The following is a 19,041-nucleotide window of genomic DNA, read 5'->3' on the forward strand; positions in this document are numbered from 1 at the left end:
AGAGATTTGTTTGGGCCAAGAAACACAAGGAATGGACATTAGACCAGTGGAAATCTGTACTTTGGTCTGATGAGTCAAAATTTGAGATCTTTGCGCCAGATGACCTGGCCTCCACAGTCACCGGACCAGAACCCAATCAAGATGGTTTGGGGTGAGCTGGACCGCAGAGTGAAGGCAAAAGGGCCACCAAGTGCTAAGCATCTCTGGGAACTCCTACAAGACTGTTGGAAAACCATTTCAGGTGACTACCTCTTGAAGCTCATCAAGAGAATGCCAAGAGTGTGCAAAGCAGTAATCAGAGCAAAGGGTGGCTACTTTGAAGAAACTATAAGACATGTTTTCAGTTATTTCACACTTTTTTGTTAAGTACATAATTCCATGTGTTCAATGTAAATTGAACAATGTAAATAGTCATGAAAATAAAGGAAACGCATTGAATGAGAAGGTGTGTCCAAAATTTTGGCCTGTACTGTAGATAAGTAATACATAATTTAGTGAATACTTGAATTACAATTTTAGGTATTGTTTTATTTTTTTATATTTTTTGTAAATGACAAGTAAGATAAGTAAACTCTTTATAAACTGTTTATTATTCAGCAGTGGTTTTCTTTTAACATAATTTGAGGAGCTTGCATCAGACCTTAAGTGCTCTAGTGACACAGTCATTTGTCAATATAAAGTGCAGCCCTATGCACTATAAGTATAGCTGCAGTGGCAAGTAACTACACCTTTTTACCTTTCCTTGGCAGAGAATTGACTAAGCAAATACTAATTCTTTTTATTTACATTTTCTTTACCATGCAATTTGTCAGCAAACATTATTTTTACAGCAACAACCTTGAGAGAGTTAGGGTTAACTGCCTTGCTCAGGGAGAGAACAACAGATTTCTTACCTTACTAACTCTGGGGTCAACCTCCCTGTTACTAGTCAGCTGCTGTAACTGCTAGACTACCTGCCAATCCAGAGAAGAATGAGTCCTAATCTGTAAACTCAAGCAGGACTGAAAACAATGTGTTCTCAGTTCCCGACTTGTTTCTGCTGGGTTGTTTTTTTATACTTACAGCACAGACTTGGTGTCCCTGAAGCTTTGTCAGTGCTCGTTGCTAACATTCCTAATTGATTATGCTAATTAAGTTAATGTGGATAGTGGATACTCAGAAAATCTATATAATTACGTATGTCAGAGAAACACTTTGTATGTAGAGCATATCACATTACAAAGGATGTGTCTTTCCCAAATCCTCATAAAATATTAGCGATTACATGGTCTGCAGCTCGTTAACAATTATTTCCCAATTATTTTGATTTTGGTTGAACCAATTTTCAGTATTTGATTTTGAGTTTCCTGTTCCCTGATAGGTTGCACATAATCACATGGAATGTGGGTGGTTCCATGCCACCAGATGACATCACTGCTCTGCTGGGGTTACATGTTGGGGATGGGAACACAGACATGTATATTATTGGGTAAGCGTTTCCCTCGTGGCAGTCAGCCAACCATCTCCCGATCGACAAGTATTGCAGAAGACCTCTCTTGTCCATTACACCATCCATTTTGCACTCCATCTATCCAATATTTAGATCCATCCTCCTTGCACTCCATCTATGCAATATTTAAGTCCATCCTCCTTGCACTCCATCTATACCAGGGGTGCTCACTCCTGCTCCTGGAGAGCTACCATCCTGTAGGTTTTCATTCGAACCCTAATTTAGCACAACTGATTCTATTAATTTGTTGGATGAAGAACTTTAGTGTCAACTGGGGTTGGAAAGAAGACCGACAGGACAGTAGCTCTCCAGGAGCAGGAGTGGGCACCCCGATCTATACAATATTTAAATCCATCCTCCTTGCATTCCATCTAAACAGTATTTAAATCCATCCTCCTTGCACTCCATCTATGCCATATTTAAATCCATCTTCTTTGCACTCCATTTATACAATAATTAAATCCATCCTCCTTGCACTCCATCTATATAATAATTAAATCCATCCTCTTTGCACTCCATCTATGCAATATTTAAATCCATCCTCCTTATACTCCATCTATGCAATATTTAAATCCATCCTCCTTACACTCCGTCTATACAATATTTAAATCCATCCTCCTTACACTCCATCTATGCAATATGTAAATCCATCCTCTTTGCACTCCCTCTATGCAATATTTAAATCCATCCTCCTTGCACTTCATCTATGCAATATTTAAATCCATCCTCCTTGCACTCCATCTATGCAATATTTAAATCCATCCTCCTTGCACTCCATCTATGCAATATTTAAATCCATCCTCCTTGCACTCCATCTATACAATATTTAAATTCATCATCCTTGCCCTCCATCTATACAATATTTAAATTCATTGTCCTTGCACTCCATCTATACAATATTTAAATTCATCCTCCTTGTACTCCATCTATCCAATATTATTTAGCTGTGTTTTGGGTTCCCCTTACTTATTCATTCTCCTCCCACACATTTCCTTGTAACAATCCTTTCCCTCTGACTTTTTCTCTCTCTTTCTGTCAGAATCTGTCTTTTTCTCTCCCCCCTCCTTTCTTTCTCCCTTTCTCCCTATGGTCTCCTTATAATTACTATGTTCCTGCTGCTCTCACAGGCTACAGGAAGTCAACTCCATGATCAACAAAAGGTTGAAAGACGTTCTCTTTACAGACCAATGGAGCGATGCCTTCATGGAGAGACTCAGCCCTTTTGGATACATACTGGTCAGTAAATGGATGTACACAGACACAAGCACATGAACATGTTCACCACATTTTTGTGGTATGCACTCAAAAAGAGAAAAATAGGCCGAGCTGACAAATGGAACAACAATTATATAGATTTGTGAGTGCTTGTTATAAGTGCGATGTGCCTTAAGAAAAATACAATATTATGAACTTGGTTCTTAAAATCCTGATTGTTGATTGGCTAATCGTTGTTTCATATGAGACCACTTACCGCGGATATGATATCACCACTGCTCTAATTAACTAGTAAAAAGTGATATGACTCTGACTTTGTCCAAAACCATGAGCATATTTTACACTGGTTAAATGTTTGTCTTTTTTATTTTATTTACCTGGTTTGTCTATGTGCCAAGACTTGTGTAGTGGAAAGGCTGTGGCAGAATGTGTCCACAAAAACCTTTCCAAACTACACCATCACTGTCACAATAATTGTAATGCAACTCAGGGTTTTGTGGTATATTGACAATATACAACGGCTTGGAGCTATTCTTAGGCATGAGGAATATACCAGACCCCCATTGCCTTATTTCTTAATTATAAACAGGGTGCTTTAATTCCTGAATGCTGATTGGTTGATAGTTTTTGTAATTGTAAGCAATACAGCATGAGGGTTTGACACATCTCATACTGAAGAGAAGACTGAAGGCAAAAATGAAAGATTACAGTCTGCACTTTAACCCTACCGTCATTGTTTTATTTTTATTCCAAATGTGTTTTATTAAAGATAAAAAAATAGGTGGTTGTGCAAGTACTAACAGTGCAAACACTGTATATAATGTATGTTCATTTTATTTACTGTGTACTTCATACATCCGTCCAATGTGTATGTGTATATATGTATTTAGAGAGATATTTCAAAGGATAGTATATTACAGAGTTTAGTATACTACGTAATTTTACTGTTCTCTATAGAATACTATATAAATATATAGTAAGTACTACAGAATTCTGTAGTAAACCATATTTCTCAGTATCACATTGTCTGGTGTTCATGGAGCAGTAGTGAGAGAGGACGAATCAGCTGAAGAGAGCTGGACAAGAAAACCTCTCCAAGGGTACAGGTTTATTTCTGGACTGTGTTGATGGTATTTGACAGTGTGACTGATGCTGTCCTCTGGCCATCCTGTGCCCTGCTTGACTCCAAAATGCTTGTGTTTCCCATTAGAGCTTGAACAGTGTGTGCATTTGCGTCGACATATATGCATGGGTATTTGTTAGGATTGTAAATCTGAGTGGTTCTAGTGTCTGTAGTCTGATGTCCCTGTACGTGTTACCCAGCAGCCCCTGTTTCCTCTGCCTGTGGTCACTGTTAGTAATGTTCAACCTCCCTCAGTTCTTTCTGATCTCAGATCTGATCTCAGCTCTCTTCTGATTGGCCATCAACACCAATCAGAAGAGAGCTTGCCAAGCCATCCAGTCGAGTGACATGTCAGGCAGTCAAGTCTTTCATTCTGCCCACCACACTGTCGGAGTTTACTGAATCAGTTTTAAAACACAATCTCAATACTCCTGTTGTAGGGCAACAGAACTCTATTGTGGCTTGCTGTTGTAAGCATTGTGCTCTTGCCAGTGCCAAGCACATAGCTGTCACTTTGCCTGAAAACTTAATGAGGGTAGAAATTGAGTTGCACTGGGCTACATCTAATGATTTTGAATTTTGACGGACGTATAAATTAAATGTAATATAAGGCAAATCATCATAACAGATCTAATGGAAATGAAGACGAAGCCTTGGAAAAAAACAGTTCCCATCTTCAGAAAGTCTACTCAGTGCAAAGCTTGGTAAGAACTTCTGCAGAACCCCAGGGCTGCCCTTTGGATATTGGCGAACAGCTCATCTCTAGCACAAACACACACAGACAAGCACACACATGCCTTGGGGCCCCTAATGTCTTCTCTGTTGTCAACCACAAATGTGGTTTGGCAGCCCTCAGCAAGACTCCAAAAAGTTCACTGAAGTTAATTAGACTCCATGCATGCACACACACTGGCATGCACAGTATACACAGACTTATACTTATTCAAACTGTCAAGCGCACACAGTACTCGCATGTGTGTATTTCCTCTGACCTTACACAGAAACACATACACAAACCCAATAGAGTTTATGGTTCAATAGAGGCCATTACGCAACTACCCCCTCCATATAGCCAGTTAGTATGGAAGCGAGATGGGTCTTCTCTCACAGGGAGATAGGTGCCTCTGTTACTGCCTTGAGGGTATCACAGGCCCCAAAGATTTGAGGTCAGTCTTCAGATAGATGTGGATGGAGGTTGGGATTGGGTGTATTTATTAAGCAAAAGGAAAGGAAAAGTGTTACTCTAATCTCAGTTTTTTAGTGAAAAGTGAGATTTAGTCCCTTTGACTTGTTTCCACCAGAAAACAGGCACATTATTTTGCCCTTATAGACCTTGATTAATAAGAGGGGCAATACATACTGGAGATACAAATAATTACTGCATTTGTTTTTATATATATATTTGTTTTTTTATATTTATAAAAAATATATATATTTATTTTTCAGAATAATAATAATAATTATAGAATAAAAGGTAGAATAAAAAAACAAATGCAGTAATTATTTGTATCTCCAGAATGTATTGCTCCTCTGCCTTAACTTCAAACCATACCCCCCTCTCCCCTTCCACCTAACTGATTATGTGCTGGGTGGAGATACACACACCCAGAATACACGTGAAAATGAAGGATGTTGCTAATTTACTGAGCATTTATTTTGTCGAGTATATTGCAATTTTATTGCAACTGCTATTACTGCTTTATTGAAATGTGATTATAAGAGACTAGTTGTTGGGCACTGGTCAACTTGATCACAACTGTTGAAACACCCAGACAAATCATAATCATTAGGTCTGGGTATATCTGAAATTCCAGGACTTACTGCAGCAGTGCAGGTTAGGACATAGGACAAAGCGGTGGCATAATATACCCTATGCAGTTTGACATCTGTAACACATGGGAGAGGTATCGGGGGAAGATCAAATGTAGTTTGGTCTTTGAAGAGTGTACTATGTGAAAACTTCAGTATGTTATTGATTGAGCATGAAGTATGAAGGAACTCCAATCCATTTTGCCAATCTGTCATTGCTGTTTCTCCCATTTTGCCTTGAAGGACTCTTCAACAGCGGATTGACAGATTCGAATGCATTACCTAGACAAAAGGTTAGTTTGATTGATGTTTGGCACATTTTGAAGCACTATCATATGTAGGGGACCTAGTATCTTTGAATGCTGGGAGGTTTCTTCTTAAATAATCTCCAATCTGCAGATATCTGAAGGAACTTGTAGAGAGATCATAGATTTCAGTAGTAGTATGACATTATTATTACATTATTAAGTATTACATTTTTGAGTTATAGGTAAAAGGATGGAGAGTATTCCAGTTAAAAGGACAGGTCTGAATATGGGGATATTCTGGAGTAGGTCAAGAATAGGAACAGCAAAGAAAGAAGTCTGGCACAGAAAAGAAAGACAAATGTTATTTGCACTTGGTCCAGCACAGAGCAGCAAGTATAGCACTTAAATGCACACCGACATTGTCAATGATCATATAATTTTCTCCTGTTTCGGAGTTGAGGAATTATCAACTCCATCACTGTAAATATTTCTAACTTCCGTCATTGCTCTGTCTATCTGCAACAAACTCGAAACTTTGTATTAAATGGGCATTGCTCAAATCATTTTATCAACTAGTGTGGGCCATTTTATGAAGGTATTTTATGAAGTTTTCCCTGGGTGTAACTTTGTGGTGTTAAGAACGTGCCATGAGCTTACCCACAGCTAGCTTGAAATGTCACTGATAGGCATGTATGCCTATATGTATAAATACAATTGGAACCTTTTTTATTGCTCAGATGTTTGGAACGTTGTCAGTGAGGGCAGTTAGAGTTTGTTGTGACACAGAGGATCGCAAGTCAGTGGGGGAGGCTGAACTGTTAGCAACAGCACCTTGACGTCAGTTCCTTAAGGAAGCATAACATTTTCCTACTTAGAGTCAGTGGTTATGGCAGGGGAGTTGGTTGGGGAGAATGTCATTCAAAGATTCCCTGCCATTAAAAGTTAATCTATTCATCCGGAGTAGCTTACTGGTCAGGACAGGCTAGTTAATGTGTTTACTGTCCAAACAAAATATCTTCTTATTTTATATTTTAAGAAGTTTACTCCCTAGTCCTCGTGTTTTGTAGTGGTTGCTACACGAGGCTCCAGGTCACAGTGCTCCCAAGGGATATACGGTTGGTAAACAAGAGAATAGTTGGTTTTCATGCATTTGTATCACGCCCAACAGATGAGGCATTCCAGATTATAGGTTAGCCTTTTTTTTTATGAGACAGCTTCCTCTAAAGTGGGTTAACCAGGGAGATAGTAATTATTTTTCAGGGACACAGGATTTAATCTTCTGCGACGGTAGAACAGCTACAGATCCCCTAGTCCCATGGTATGGAGGTGAAGTCCTACTATGCTATATATCACATATTCCACAATGTAGTATTTTCAAGTCATGCATCACATTTTCCCCTCACATGGTTTGGCAGTTTAGACCGATTGCTGTGGCCTCCTTTAGCTTTGCTGCTTCATGCAAAACAGAGGAAGAGCTGGGCCACAGGATACTGCAGGGCACAATGCAAATGTGAGGGGAGTAAAAAGAGGAGCGACAACTAGTACACAGCAGAGACAGAAAGGCACAGCTAGCATGGTTCTCACAGACAGCACAAAAAGGAAGATTTTTATGAGCTGATTGATTAAACAGAGGTGCAAATTGGCCTAGAGAATACAGTCAGTGCTCTTCTCTGCACTCGAATGGTGGAATTGGGTTCCCCTTGAAGAAAAGCTGAGCCCCTGTCCATCATCTCAGCCTCCATAAGCCTGCCTTTTCAAAAGCATGTAAACACGTAGGGTCCCGATCACTGACAGCAAAACTGCTGAAAATAATTGTGTGAGAAGAAACAGAAATGTTTGTTTGTATATGTATGTATATATATGTATGTACAGTGGGGAGAACATGTATTTGATACACTGCCGATTTTGCAGGTTTTCCCACTTACATAGCATGTAGATGTCTGTAATTTTTATCATAGGTACTCTTCAGCTGTGAGTGACGGACTCTAAAACAAAAATCCAGAAAATCACATTGTATGATTTTTTAATAATACATTTTAATTTTATTGCATGACATAAGTATTTGATCACCTACCAACCAGTAAGAATTCCGGCTCTCACAGACCTGTTAGTTTTTCTTTAAGAAGCCCTCCTGTTCTCCACTCATTACCTGTATTAACTGCACCTGTTTGAACTCGTTACCCATATAAAAGACACCTGTCCACACACTCAATCAAACAGACTCCAACCTCTCCACAATGGCCAAGACCAGAGAGCTGTGTAAGGACATCACAGATAAAATTGTAGACCTGCACAAGGCTGGGATGGGCTACAGAACAATAGGCAAGCAGCTTGGTGAGAAGGCAACAACTGTTGGCGCAATTATTAGAAAATGGAAGAAGTTCAAGAAGACGGTCAAACTCCCTCGGTCTAGGGCTCCATGCAAGATCTCACCTCGTGGGGCATCAATGATCATGAGGAAGGTGAGGGATCAGCCTAGAACTACCTGCTCAATGACTTGAATAGAGCTGGGACCACAGTCGCAAAGAAAACCATTAGTAACACACTACGCCATAACGAGTTCAAACAGGTGCAGTTAATACAGGAAATGAGTGGAGAACAAGAGGGCTTCTTAAAGAAAAACTAACAGGTCTGTGAGACCTGGTTGGTAGGTGATCAAATACTTATGTCATGCAATAAAATGCTAATTAATTAGTTAGAAATCATACAATGTGATTTTCTGGATTTTTGTTTTAGATTCCGTCTCTCACCGTTGAAGTGTACCTATGATAAAAATTACAGACCTCTACATGCTTTCTAAGTAGGAAAACCTGCAAAATCGGCAGTGTATCAAATACTTGTTCTCACTGTATATACAGCTCCGGAAAAAAGAGACCACTGCACTTTTTTCTTTCCTTTCCAAAAAAGGAAGGTTTTGAGTGAGGAACAGAAGCATTCAATTGACAGTGGTCTCTTAATTTTAACCCTTCTGTTCCTCACTTTTTGACTTTTTTGGAAAGGAAAGAAAAAGGTGCAGTGGTCTCTTAATTTTTTCCCGGAGCTGTGAACGTATATGTGTGTGTGTGTGTGTGTGTGTGTGTGTGTGCGCGTGTGCGTGTATATGTACTATAATGTAAAATTATAAACGCAACCCTTTTGTTTTTGCCCCCATATATCATGAAATGAACTCAAAGATCTAAGACTTTCTCTATGTACACAAAAGGCCTATCTATCTTTTCATTTTCCCCCCTCTAAGATTTCAGTTTGTTTTTCAATTGAATTGTTCACATTATAGGTAACATTAAAAGTGTAAAAAGTTCTGACATGATTTCTTTTCTCATTCTTTTACATCACAAAAACCTGGAATTTTAACAGGGGTGTGTACACTTTTTATATCCACTGTAAGTCCATAATGCATAAACAATGTCTGTTAATCTTCCCAGTTCCTGATGCAGAAAGATGTTCTGCTTTTATTAATAGCTTGGGGTGGTGGGGAGTCTCATGGGGTTATGGCTGCATTTAGACCAGTGTGTGTTCTGGACTCGGAACAGTGATGAGACTCATGTCTAATGTCGTACTGTGTTCCAACTATGTGCCAACTGCCTGAAAAGACAACTTGGGATCCTCAACACATTTACACCCCACACAGAGACCAGCAGCGATGGAGCTGATTATTTCTCAACTCTGAACCAGCAGACACTGACATGCATATCATTGACTTTGTCCTCTGTGTGCATTTAAGTGCTACACTCGCTGCCAAAAAAAGCAGAGAAGTGTGGTGGGAAGCAGAGAAGCTTGCAAAATCTACCTTGGAGGAAAGGTTTCCGTCTGCTACTGTCCTGCACCTGTTGTGGAGTGGCTCTGATGAGACTGGACCATTATAATTGCAAATAGAAAATAATAATTGCAAATTGGACATCACGGAATTGGGTGCTCCTTAAAGGCAAATGTATTTATGTCTGTCAGATTTAGCGGGACACGGTTACCTGCCTCAATGCCCTTTTCTCTCTTTTTATTTACTCTCGCCCTCTCTTTTTGTGTGTCTCTCAGGTGACGTCTCAGCGGATGCAGGGGGTGTTGCTGCTGGTCTTTGCTAAGTACTACCACCTACCTTTCCTCAGAGGGATGCAGACTGAAACTACCCGCACCGGACTAGGGGGCTACTGGGTAAGAACACTAACACTCCAATACAGTTTTCAAAACGCTACTGACTCAACACAATACTTATTTTACAGTGACAGTAACAGTAACACGCATTGATGTTTGAAGCTTTGAACCCCAAATTAATAAGGTAAGGTGCATTTAGGATGAGGGGTTTAGTACCTGAAAAGTGACACTGTATGCATAAGAGTTTATTGAAGACCTTTTGAAGATATACTTCTAAGAATGAACTGTGCAGCCCATGGCAGCCTACTGAGGGAGACTGTCTTGCACACAGTCATGCAGTCTCTTAGGGAGACACTGAATACACCGGCTATCTACTCTCACAGTCGAGAGCATGCTATGAGCTAGGCTGGGAGCAGTGACAAAAAAGGAAATAGTTTGGAGGCTAGAGTCCTGTAGGACTCAGATGTGACCATGATGTAAAGGCTGTGTTGAGGTGTAGTGGAAGAGTGAAGTGAAAAAGGGATTATTGCAATGCCGGATTGTTTACTACAGTAAAAACTAAAAGCCACATCATGATGATATGATGCCAGAATTTCCTGAACACATCTACAAAAGAGTTGTTGATGCACAGAAGTCTGGAAATGGTAACAAAGCCATTTCTCATGCTCTGGGGCTCCATAAAACCACAGTCTGAGCCCCATTGTCCAAATGCAGGAAGATTGTAAGAATAGTGAACCTTCCCAGGTGTGGCTATCCTGGTGTAATCTCTCCAGGTCAGTCTCACTCAGCAAAGATATCACTAATACAAGGAGGCACAGTGATAATTTTCCTGTGGAATTGTTAGTAGTTATAGGTGTGCCAAAGAGACAAAGACACAGCCAGGCCAGCATCAAATAATTAGCATTATAAAACTAGCGTTTTTATCCAAATAAACAGTTTTATAGTGCTTATTATTTAACAGGAAGTGTTGTGGGGGCGGGCTGTTCCCTGTGCTTGTCTGGATATGTATGCTGTCTACCTCTGATTTTCAGGAGATGGTGCTTCAGTGTTCACAAAGAGACAAATGTCTTTATGGTTCACAGCCTTAAACAGTCCCCAGAAGGTTTCTTTAGATATGTTAATTTGACTTTAAGAACTTAAAATATTCAATTTCCTATCTTGTACCCCTTAGGGGTAACGAAAGCCCATGCGGCTGATCAAAGGGGCAGGAGGAGTATGTCTACCTGTCTTACTGAGGGAAACACAGAGGTCCGTGGAGAAATTATCTGAGTGTAAAGTCTGTCTTTTGTCCTCCCTGTATGGACTCAGATTAGCATCCGCTCATTCTGCAGATCTCCTTCTGCTATGTCATCTCTCTCCTATGTTTTAGTAGGTCAGGGCTGTAGAGGGAGAGCAGCAGGAAGAACCACATGGCTCCATCCTGCCCTCACTCCCACAGAACACTACACGTTAAATTTTCATAATGTCATCTACTGGTCATTCATGTATCTGCAAACTTCCTGTCCTCAGATGTGTTTCCACACCCGGGGGCGTATCTCATAGGCTAGCTCAGCTACTGATGGTTCTCTCAGTTGGTAAATGTTTAATGCTATCACACTAACCCTGTCATTCTTCTCCTGTCTCCAATCTTCAACCTTACTATTTTCATCTATTTTCTCTCACTTTACCTCTTCCTGTCTTCCACAACTTTTTCCATTCCTGGTCTAGGGTAATAAAGGGGGGGTGAGTGCGCGCATGTCTGTGTTTGGTCACACAATCTGTTTCCTGAACTGCCACCTGCCGGCCCACATGGAGAACTCAGATCAGCGCATGGAGGACTTTGAGAGCATCCTACAGCAGCAGCAATTTGAAGGCCAGGCTGCTACAGGAGTGCTGGACCATGAGTCAGTCACCATCCATCTGCACACACCACTTAAGTTTGAAGCAAGGCATTACACAAAAACCAACCCAACCCATAGCATGCAGCAGTCACATTCACAACACTTTGCATAGTAAAGACATAGAGTGAACAGTAAACGGTTACCTGAAAAGGAGTAACTTTGCCTTAGATAAACCTCAGTATATTTTGTATTATTTATTTTAGTGGACCTCCCTGCCTTTTTTCTATCATTAAAGAAATGTTTACGATTTCTCTCTGGACTCCATCCACCATTCTTCTCCTCCTCAGTGTGGTGTTCTGGTTTGGTGATCTCAATTTCCGCATTGATGAACTGGAGATTCCGCAAGTGAAAACTGCCATTGATCATAACAAACTCAACACACTCTGGGAGAAAGACCAGGTAAGATGCCTTTTAAAAATAAAGGACAACTATGATTTGGAGCCACGTGTAATGTGTGGAGGATACCACTGGAGGGCGTTCAGAGACTAAAATAACAGTCACTTTTTTCCCTAATTTTGCAGTTGAACAAGGCCAAAGACAGCGAGCCAGTCCTGGAGGGCTTTTTGGAGGGGCCTCTAAAATTCCCCCCCACTTACAAGTTTGACGTGGGGACAGATACGTATGATACCAGGTGGGTTGGGATACAGGGTCCACCTAGCACCTCTGGTGACAGATACGTATGATACCAGGTGGGTTGGGATACAGGGTCCACCTAGCACCTCTGGTGACAGATACGTATGATACCAGGTGGGTTGGGATACAGGGTCCACCTAGCACCTCTGGTGACAGATACGTATGATACAAGGTGGGTTGGGATACAGGGTCCACCTAGCACCTCTGGTGACAGATACGTATGATACCAGGTGGGTTGGCATACAGGGTCCACCTAGCACCTCTGGTGACAGATACGTATGATACCAGGTGGGTTGGGATACAGGGTCCACCTAGCACCTCTGGTGACAGATACGTATGATACCAGGTGGGTTGGGATACAGGGTCCACCTAGCACCTCTGGTGACAGATACGTATGATACCAGGTGGGTTGGGATACAGGGTCCACCTAGCACCTCTGGTGACAGATACGTATGATACCAGGTGGGTTGGGATAGACTTTAAAACATATACTTTTTTTTAAATGTCATGGTATATCGTCATATGTAAACATTTTAGATTGGAATCTTAACAGTATTTCGAAAAATAATATTGAGGTCTATTTATTTCAATAAAAAAATACATATACGTAAAAAATGTGGGGAAAAATTGAATACACAAGTACTCAAATTCAAAATTATCATCATCTTCCGCTTATCCGAGGCCGGGTCGCGGGGGCAGCAGTCTAAGCAGGGATGCCCAGACTTCCCTCTCCCCAGACACTTCCTCCAACTCTTCCGGGGGGACACCGAGGCGTTCCCAGGCCAGCCGGGAGACATAGTCCCTCCAGCGTGTCCTGGGTCATCCCCGGGGTCTCCTCCCGGTGGGACGGGACCGGAACACCTTCCCAGGAAGGCGTTCCGGAGGCATCCGAAACAGATGCCCAAGCCACCTCAGCTGACCCCTCTCGATGTGGAGGAGCAGCGGCTCTACTCTGAGCTCCTCCCGGGTGACCGAGCTTCTCACCCTATCTCTAAGGGATCGCCCGGCCACCCTGCGGAGAAAGCTCATTTCGGCCGCCTGTATCCGGGATCTTGTCCTTTCGGTCATGACCCAAAGCTCATGACCATAGGTGAGAGTATGAACGTAGATTGACTGGTAAATCGAGAGCTTCGCCTTGCGGCTCAGCTCTTTCTTCACCACGACAGACCGATACATCGACTGCATTACTGCAGAAGCTGCACCGATCCGTCTGTCAATCTCCCGTTCCATCCTTCCCTCACTCGTGAACAAGACCCCTAGATACTTAAACTCCTCCACTTGAGGCAGGCACTCTCCACCAACCTGAAGTGGGCAAGCCACCCTTTTCCGACTGAGGAAACATTTATTTTGGGTATTCCAATATTCAACTATCAGTGCCCATCCCAAGTTCTTATCTTTACACCCTCTGCTTTCTGTCTCTCTGTGTAATTCTCTCTCTCTCTCTCACTGACTCTTTCTCCCACTCTCCCTCCCTTTCTCTCAGTGGAAAAAAACGTAAGCCTGCATGGACAGACAGGATCCTGTGGCGTCTGAGGGCCACAGCTCCCACTCGACCGGCCCTTCACACTGGGAAGAGAGGCTCTATGTCAGGGCTGAGCAGTGGGACCAAGGTCACACAGCACTTCTACCGCAGTCACATGGAGTACATGGTCAGCGACCACAAGCCTGTCTCCTCCATCTTCACCCTCCAGGTAAGACATAGCCCTTTTCTCTGTGTTTCCCCTGTCACCTGCTTGTCACTGCATCCAAAATGCTGTCTGCAACCTGTAACAAACAGGTATGACTACAGTTGTAACAGATGTACGCAGATTTTATCATCTCAGAGAAATGTTGATGTTCTGTCGTTTTTATACAGCGGTACTGACATCCAGAATTCTGTGTGTAGTTCCCCTATAAGGTGGACATGCCCCTGGTTACGATCATGGTAGAGGATGAGTGGAACTGTGTTGCAGAGGCCACATGCCGATTCAAAACTGCGCCAAATTTTGCTCGCAGCTCCTGGGACTGGATTGGGCTGTACAAGGTACTTTCACCCTAAACTTTCTGTCTGATTTCAGTGTTTTACCTTGAAGTGACCCAGATAATGTCATACTAAAGTAATCAGTAGCTAAGCAGTGAAGAGGTTGTCTTTGTTTGACTCCCCAGGTTGGATTTAAACACCATAAGGACTATGTAGGCTATGTGTGGGCCAAGCAGGAGGAGGCAGATTACCATAGAGTAGAACACGAGGTAAGACATGAGCTGGGGAACCTTGTCATAGTGTATTTGAGTTTGGTATGTTCTCTCCCATACTTCCTATCTTTATACATCCAGGTGACCTTTACTGAAGAAGAGTTGCCCAAGGGCTCTGGAGACTACATCTTGGGGTACTATAGCAACAACACCAGCACCCTTGTGGGTGTGACAGAGCCTTTTCAGGTACTTACAATGACACATTTTAATGGTGAATATGTGAAACGTTTACATACACTCACCTAAAGGATTATTAGGAACACCTGTTCAATTTCTCATTAATGAAATTATCTAATCAACCGATCACATGGCAGTTGCTTCAGTGCATTTAGGGGTACTCCAAACTGAATGTCAGAATGGGAAAGAAAGGTGATTTAAGCAATTTAGAGCGTGGCGTGGTTGTTGGTGCCAGACGGGCCGGTCTGAGTATTTACAATCTGCTCCGTTACTGGGATTTTCACGCACAACCATTTCTAGGGTTTACAAAGAATGGTGTGAAAAGGGAAAAACATCCAGTATGCGGCAGTCCTGTGGGTGAAAATGCCTTGTTGATGCTAGAGGTCAGAGGAGAATGGGCCGACTGATTCAAGACTGTAATAACCACTTGTTACAACCGAGGTATGCAGCAAAGCATTTGTGAAGCCACAACACGCACAACCTTGAGGCGGATGGGCTACAACAGCAGAAGACCCCACTGGGTACCACTCATCTCCACTACAATTAGGAAAAAGAGGCTCCAATTTGCACGAGCTCACCGAAATTGGACAGTTGAAGACTGGAAGAATGTTGCCTGGTCTGATGAGTCTCGATTTCTGTTGAGACATTCAGATGGTAGAGTCAGAATTTGTCGTAAACAGAATGAGAACATGGATCCATCATGCCTTGTTACCACTGTGCAGGCTGGTGGTGGTGGTGTAATGGTGTGGGGGATGTTTTCTTGGCACACTTTAGGCCCCTTAGTGCCAATTGGGCATCATTTAAATGCCACGGCCTACCTGAGCATTGTTTCTGACCATGTCCATCCCTTTATGACCACCATGTACCCATCCTCTGATGGCTACTTCCAGCAGGATAATGCACCATGTCACAAAGCTTGAATCATTTCAAATTTGTTTCTTGAACATGACAATGAGTTCACTGTACTGAAATGGCCCCCACAGTCACCAGATCTCAACCCAATAGAGCATCTTTGGGATGTGGTGAAACGGGAGCTTCGTGCCCTGGATGTGCATCCCACAAATCTCTATCAACTGCAAGATGCTATCTTATCAATATGGGCCAACATTTCTAAAGAATGCTTTCAGCACCTTGTTGAATCAATGCCGAGAATTAAGGCAGTTCTGAAGGGGAAAGGGGGTCAAACACAGTATGGTGTTCCTAATAATCCTTTAGGTGAGTGTACACAGTATATTTAAATCTCTTGATTCTTCTGCTCCCTCCCATTCTAACTCACCTCTTTCAATATTTGTTACTTACTTTTTCTCTCCTCCTCTTCCTCATCTCTCCAACTACAGATCCAGCTGCCCACCTCCAGCCTTGCCGGTAGCCCATCTGACGACAGCTCTGAATTCACATCTGAGGATGACAGCACTGTGGTTGGTATGACAACAAAATCCCGCAGTCCCAGCCCCCACAAGAAGAAACACAGAGCCCGACGTAGCCATAGCCGAAGCCGCAGTGGAAGCCCTGTGCTGTCCCAAATGAGAGGCCTGAACCTGCAGTGCGACTCTGGTGAGGCTTCGGCCCCCAACACTGATGGCCCTTCCTCTGACAAGGCCCTAGAGGGTATGGGTGGAGAGAAGAAGCCCTCAGCTGATGCTGGGGACTCACGGTTGTGATGGAGTCCTTGTTATTCTGCTCTTACATGACCAAATCTGACATTATCAACTGTGCTGTTCCTTTTCCATTATTGAATATTTACAATTCCAAAGCCATTTTGTTCAGGACTGTGGCTACGTTAATTTGTCTTTGTACGTTTTCAAATGTATATCTCCATGCATTTTCTGTCATTTCTCTCATTCTATCACCTTTCCCTCTCAGGCTTTCAAAATACAGGGAGCATTATTCATATCTGAAGAGATCCTACAGATCGTCATCAAATCCAATGCAGAGTTATATGGCAACCATTTTGGTTCCATATGTTGTTTGACAGATATTATAAAGCACTATAATATTAACCCCTCTATATTAGCCCTGGTGGCTTAGAAAACAGCATGTGTTTGAGCATGAAGAAATGCTGTATCATGATGAGGTAAACAGTATGTTAAACTCCCATAGGGAGTCCTACATTTAAAAAAAGTGTTGTCTATTACTATCCACATTCTCTCAGAGTTCTGTTTATCATAGAAAAATCTATTTTGTTCCTCAATATGTGCATGATTTAAATAGGAATTGGGCCAAGGAGGTGCAGATAAACAACCGTGAATAAATGTGATTCCACCAAAATCCTTTGTTAGACAGAGTTCTAAAATGTTTATTGTAGCACATATTGGTACATGTAAACCACCCCTAAACCCTTGTGAGTTGTGAGTGCACCTCCCCTCGGCAAGTCCTGTCAGTATAACTACCTGGGTTTCAGCCTACAAGGTCACTTAAATGCCATATGATTAAAAAAATAAGGTAAAACGTGGTGTTTTTGTCTTTAGAGTCTGGTGTTTCCAGTTCAAAAATATTCCTTTCATCCTCACTTCTCCTGTACACCCCTTTCTCTCTCTCTCTCATGTGCCCTCTCTTCCCTTATTCTGTACTGGTGACGGTGATTAGCTTACACTGTTCTGTGGTAATGTGTTGGGTTGTTAGCTTGTGACCTACCATCCTAAAAACTTTGTACCTATGGGCAGTTCTGTTAGATTAGGAAGGTGTGGGGTGTTGTACTGTAACCTTTTTGTGTGTGTGTTCATGTATGCCACTGTGTGAGTGTGTTTTGTGAAAGGGTGCGTGGGTTTATTTTTAAGTTCACAGAAGTGGTTGTGTAATACGTATGATTGAAAATGATGTATGCGCTTGCGTAGTTTGTTGGACATACTTTACATTCCGGTACTGTGATTTTGTGCCGTTAAAGTGCTTTTTTTGTCTCCACTTTGTAATATACCTGCTGTTGAGAATAAAGTGTTGAAGATAGTGTAGACACAAAATCATATGGTAGAGATAGCTAAATGAAATATTGAATTGGTTTGCTTGTAGAACATGGAAATTATTTTATTACTTATTTCTTCATCCTATTTAGTTATATAATGCAGTGTAGATACACTGTAGTTAAATCCAAGGTAAATAATCAATGCTGCATATATATGTGCAAGTGACCTTGGCTTTTTGATGTTATCTATTGATTATGTGTTTCAATCCATATAACTGAGTTAATCCAAAGTATGGTTATACAAAAGGTGATAAGAAAAGACTAGTGTTGAACATCAAGTTAAATTGTCCTTTGTCTCTCTGCCATACTTGCACTGAAAAATATGTGAATAGAAGGACATTTATTGAACGCTAGTTTAAAACAGACAAAATTATGCTATCTATGAAAAATATCAAATAGAGACCAGATGGCACTGCCAAAAAATATTATTAAACATGTATTTTCTTATTTTATTGTGTCAAGTGATCGCTTGAATTCTGCTGGCCAGTGTGGGATAATCACTTTAAAGAAATTAAATATAAAAGTATATTGTGTATACATAATATTTGTTTTATAATTATATTACTTTTATTTATTCATACACACCACATGTGTATGTTTTTTTGTTTTTGTGGAGGCATAAAGAAACAACATATTTTCACTTTGTTTATTTAAGATAAGTTGTTTATATTGTTTTTGAAAAATATTGTATTGGCTCTGCAAGCTTGTATGTGATTTGGATCCAAGGTGACTGTCTTGAAAATTCTGGAAAACATTACAGCAGCATTGTTAGGGGCTTGAATTTGCTGGTAAAGTTGGCTAGTTATGTTGATGTTAGAGGTTGTTGTGTGGATCTGTCTTTGGGGTCAGGACAGCTTGACACCTCTGTCACGCACACCGTGTTTAGAGAACAAATAAATTGCCTCTTCAAGCTGTACAGATGGTTTTCTCTACGTGTCTGTTTGTTTTCAGTTGGATTGATTAAAAAACATTGGCCATTGTGATAATTTACAAATTTCACCTATCTGATACCGTGTGTTAGACCTCTTGGACTCCAGAACAGGGCATCGATTCTACAAGAAAATGTACATGACCAACAAGCACCTAAAGGATGTTTGGTAATGGGACATTGACATCCGGAATCATACTTTGAGTATGGCTGTTATTGAACAACAAAACTAAAAGGTTCTTTGAGTGTTTGTTAATGGAAC

At 41.4% G+C, this 19,041-nt stretch overlaps 1 protein-coding gene across 3 annotated transcripts in view; it reads left to right on the forward strand.

Moving 5' to 3' along the window:
* inpp5jb (inositol polyphosphate-5-phosphatase Jb) overlaps positions 1–18,774 on the forward strand; it is a 37,934-nt gene extending 19,160 nt beyond the window's left edge. For all 3 annotated transcript variants that reach the window (XM_020052425.3, XM_010897371.5, XM_020052427.3), the window contains 11 exons: positions 1,361–1,468; positions 2,617–2,725; positions 9,914–10,030; positions 11,678–11,853; positions 12,138–12,249; positions 12,372–12,481; positions 13,967–14,174; positions 14,369–14,506; positions 14,629–14,712; positions 14,797–14,901; positions 16,230–18,774. In XM_020052425.3, coding sequence (XP_019907984.2) covers positions 1,361–1,468; positions 2,617–2,725; positions 9,914–10,030; positions 11,678–11,853; positions 12,138–12,249; positions 12,372–12,481; positions 13,967–14,174; positions 14,369–14,506; positions 14,629–14,712; positions 14,797–14,901; positions 16,230–16,553 — 1,591 coding nt within the window. In that variant the 3' untranslated portion in view covers positions 16,554–18,774. The remainder of the gene's footprint in view (positions 1–1,360; positions 1,469–2,616; positions 2,726–9,913; positions 10,031–11,677; positions 11,854–12,137; positions 12,250–12,371; positions 12,482–13,966; positions 14,175–14,368; positions 14,507–14,628; positions 14,713–14,796; positions 14,902–16,229) is intronic.
* The last annotated feature ends 267 nt before the right edge of the window (positions 18,775–19,041 follow it).

This window comes from Esox lucius, chromosome 13 (genome assembly GCF_011004845.1).
Source record: "Esox lucius isolate fEsoLuc1 chromosome 13, fEsoLuc1.pri, whole genome shotgun sequence".
Classification (NCBI taxonomy): Eukaryota; Metazoa; Chordata; class Actinopteri; order Esociformes; family Esocidae; genus Esox; species Esox lucius.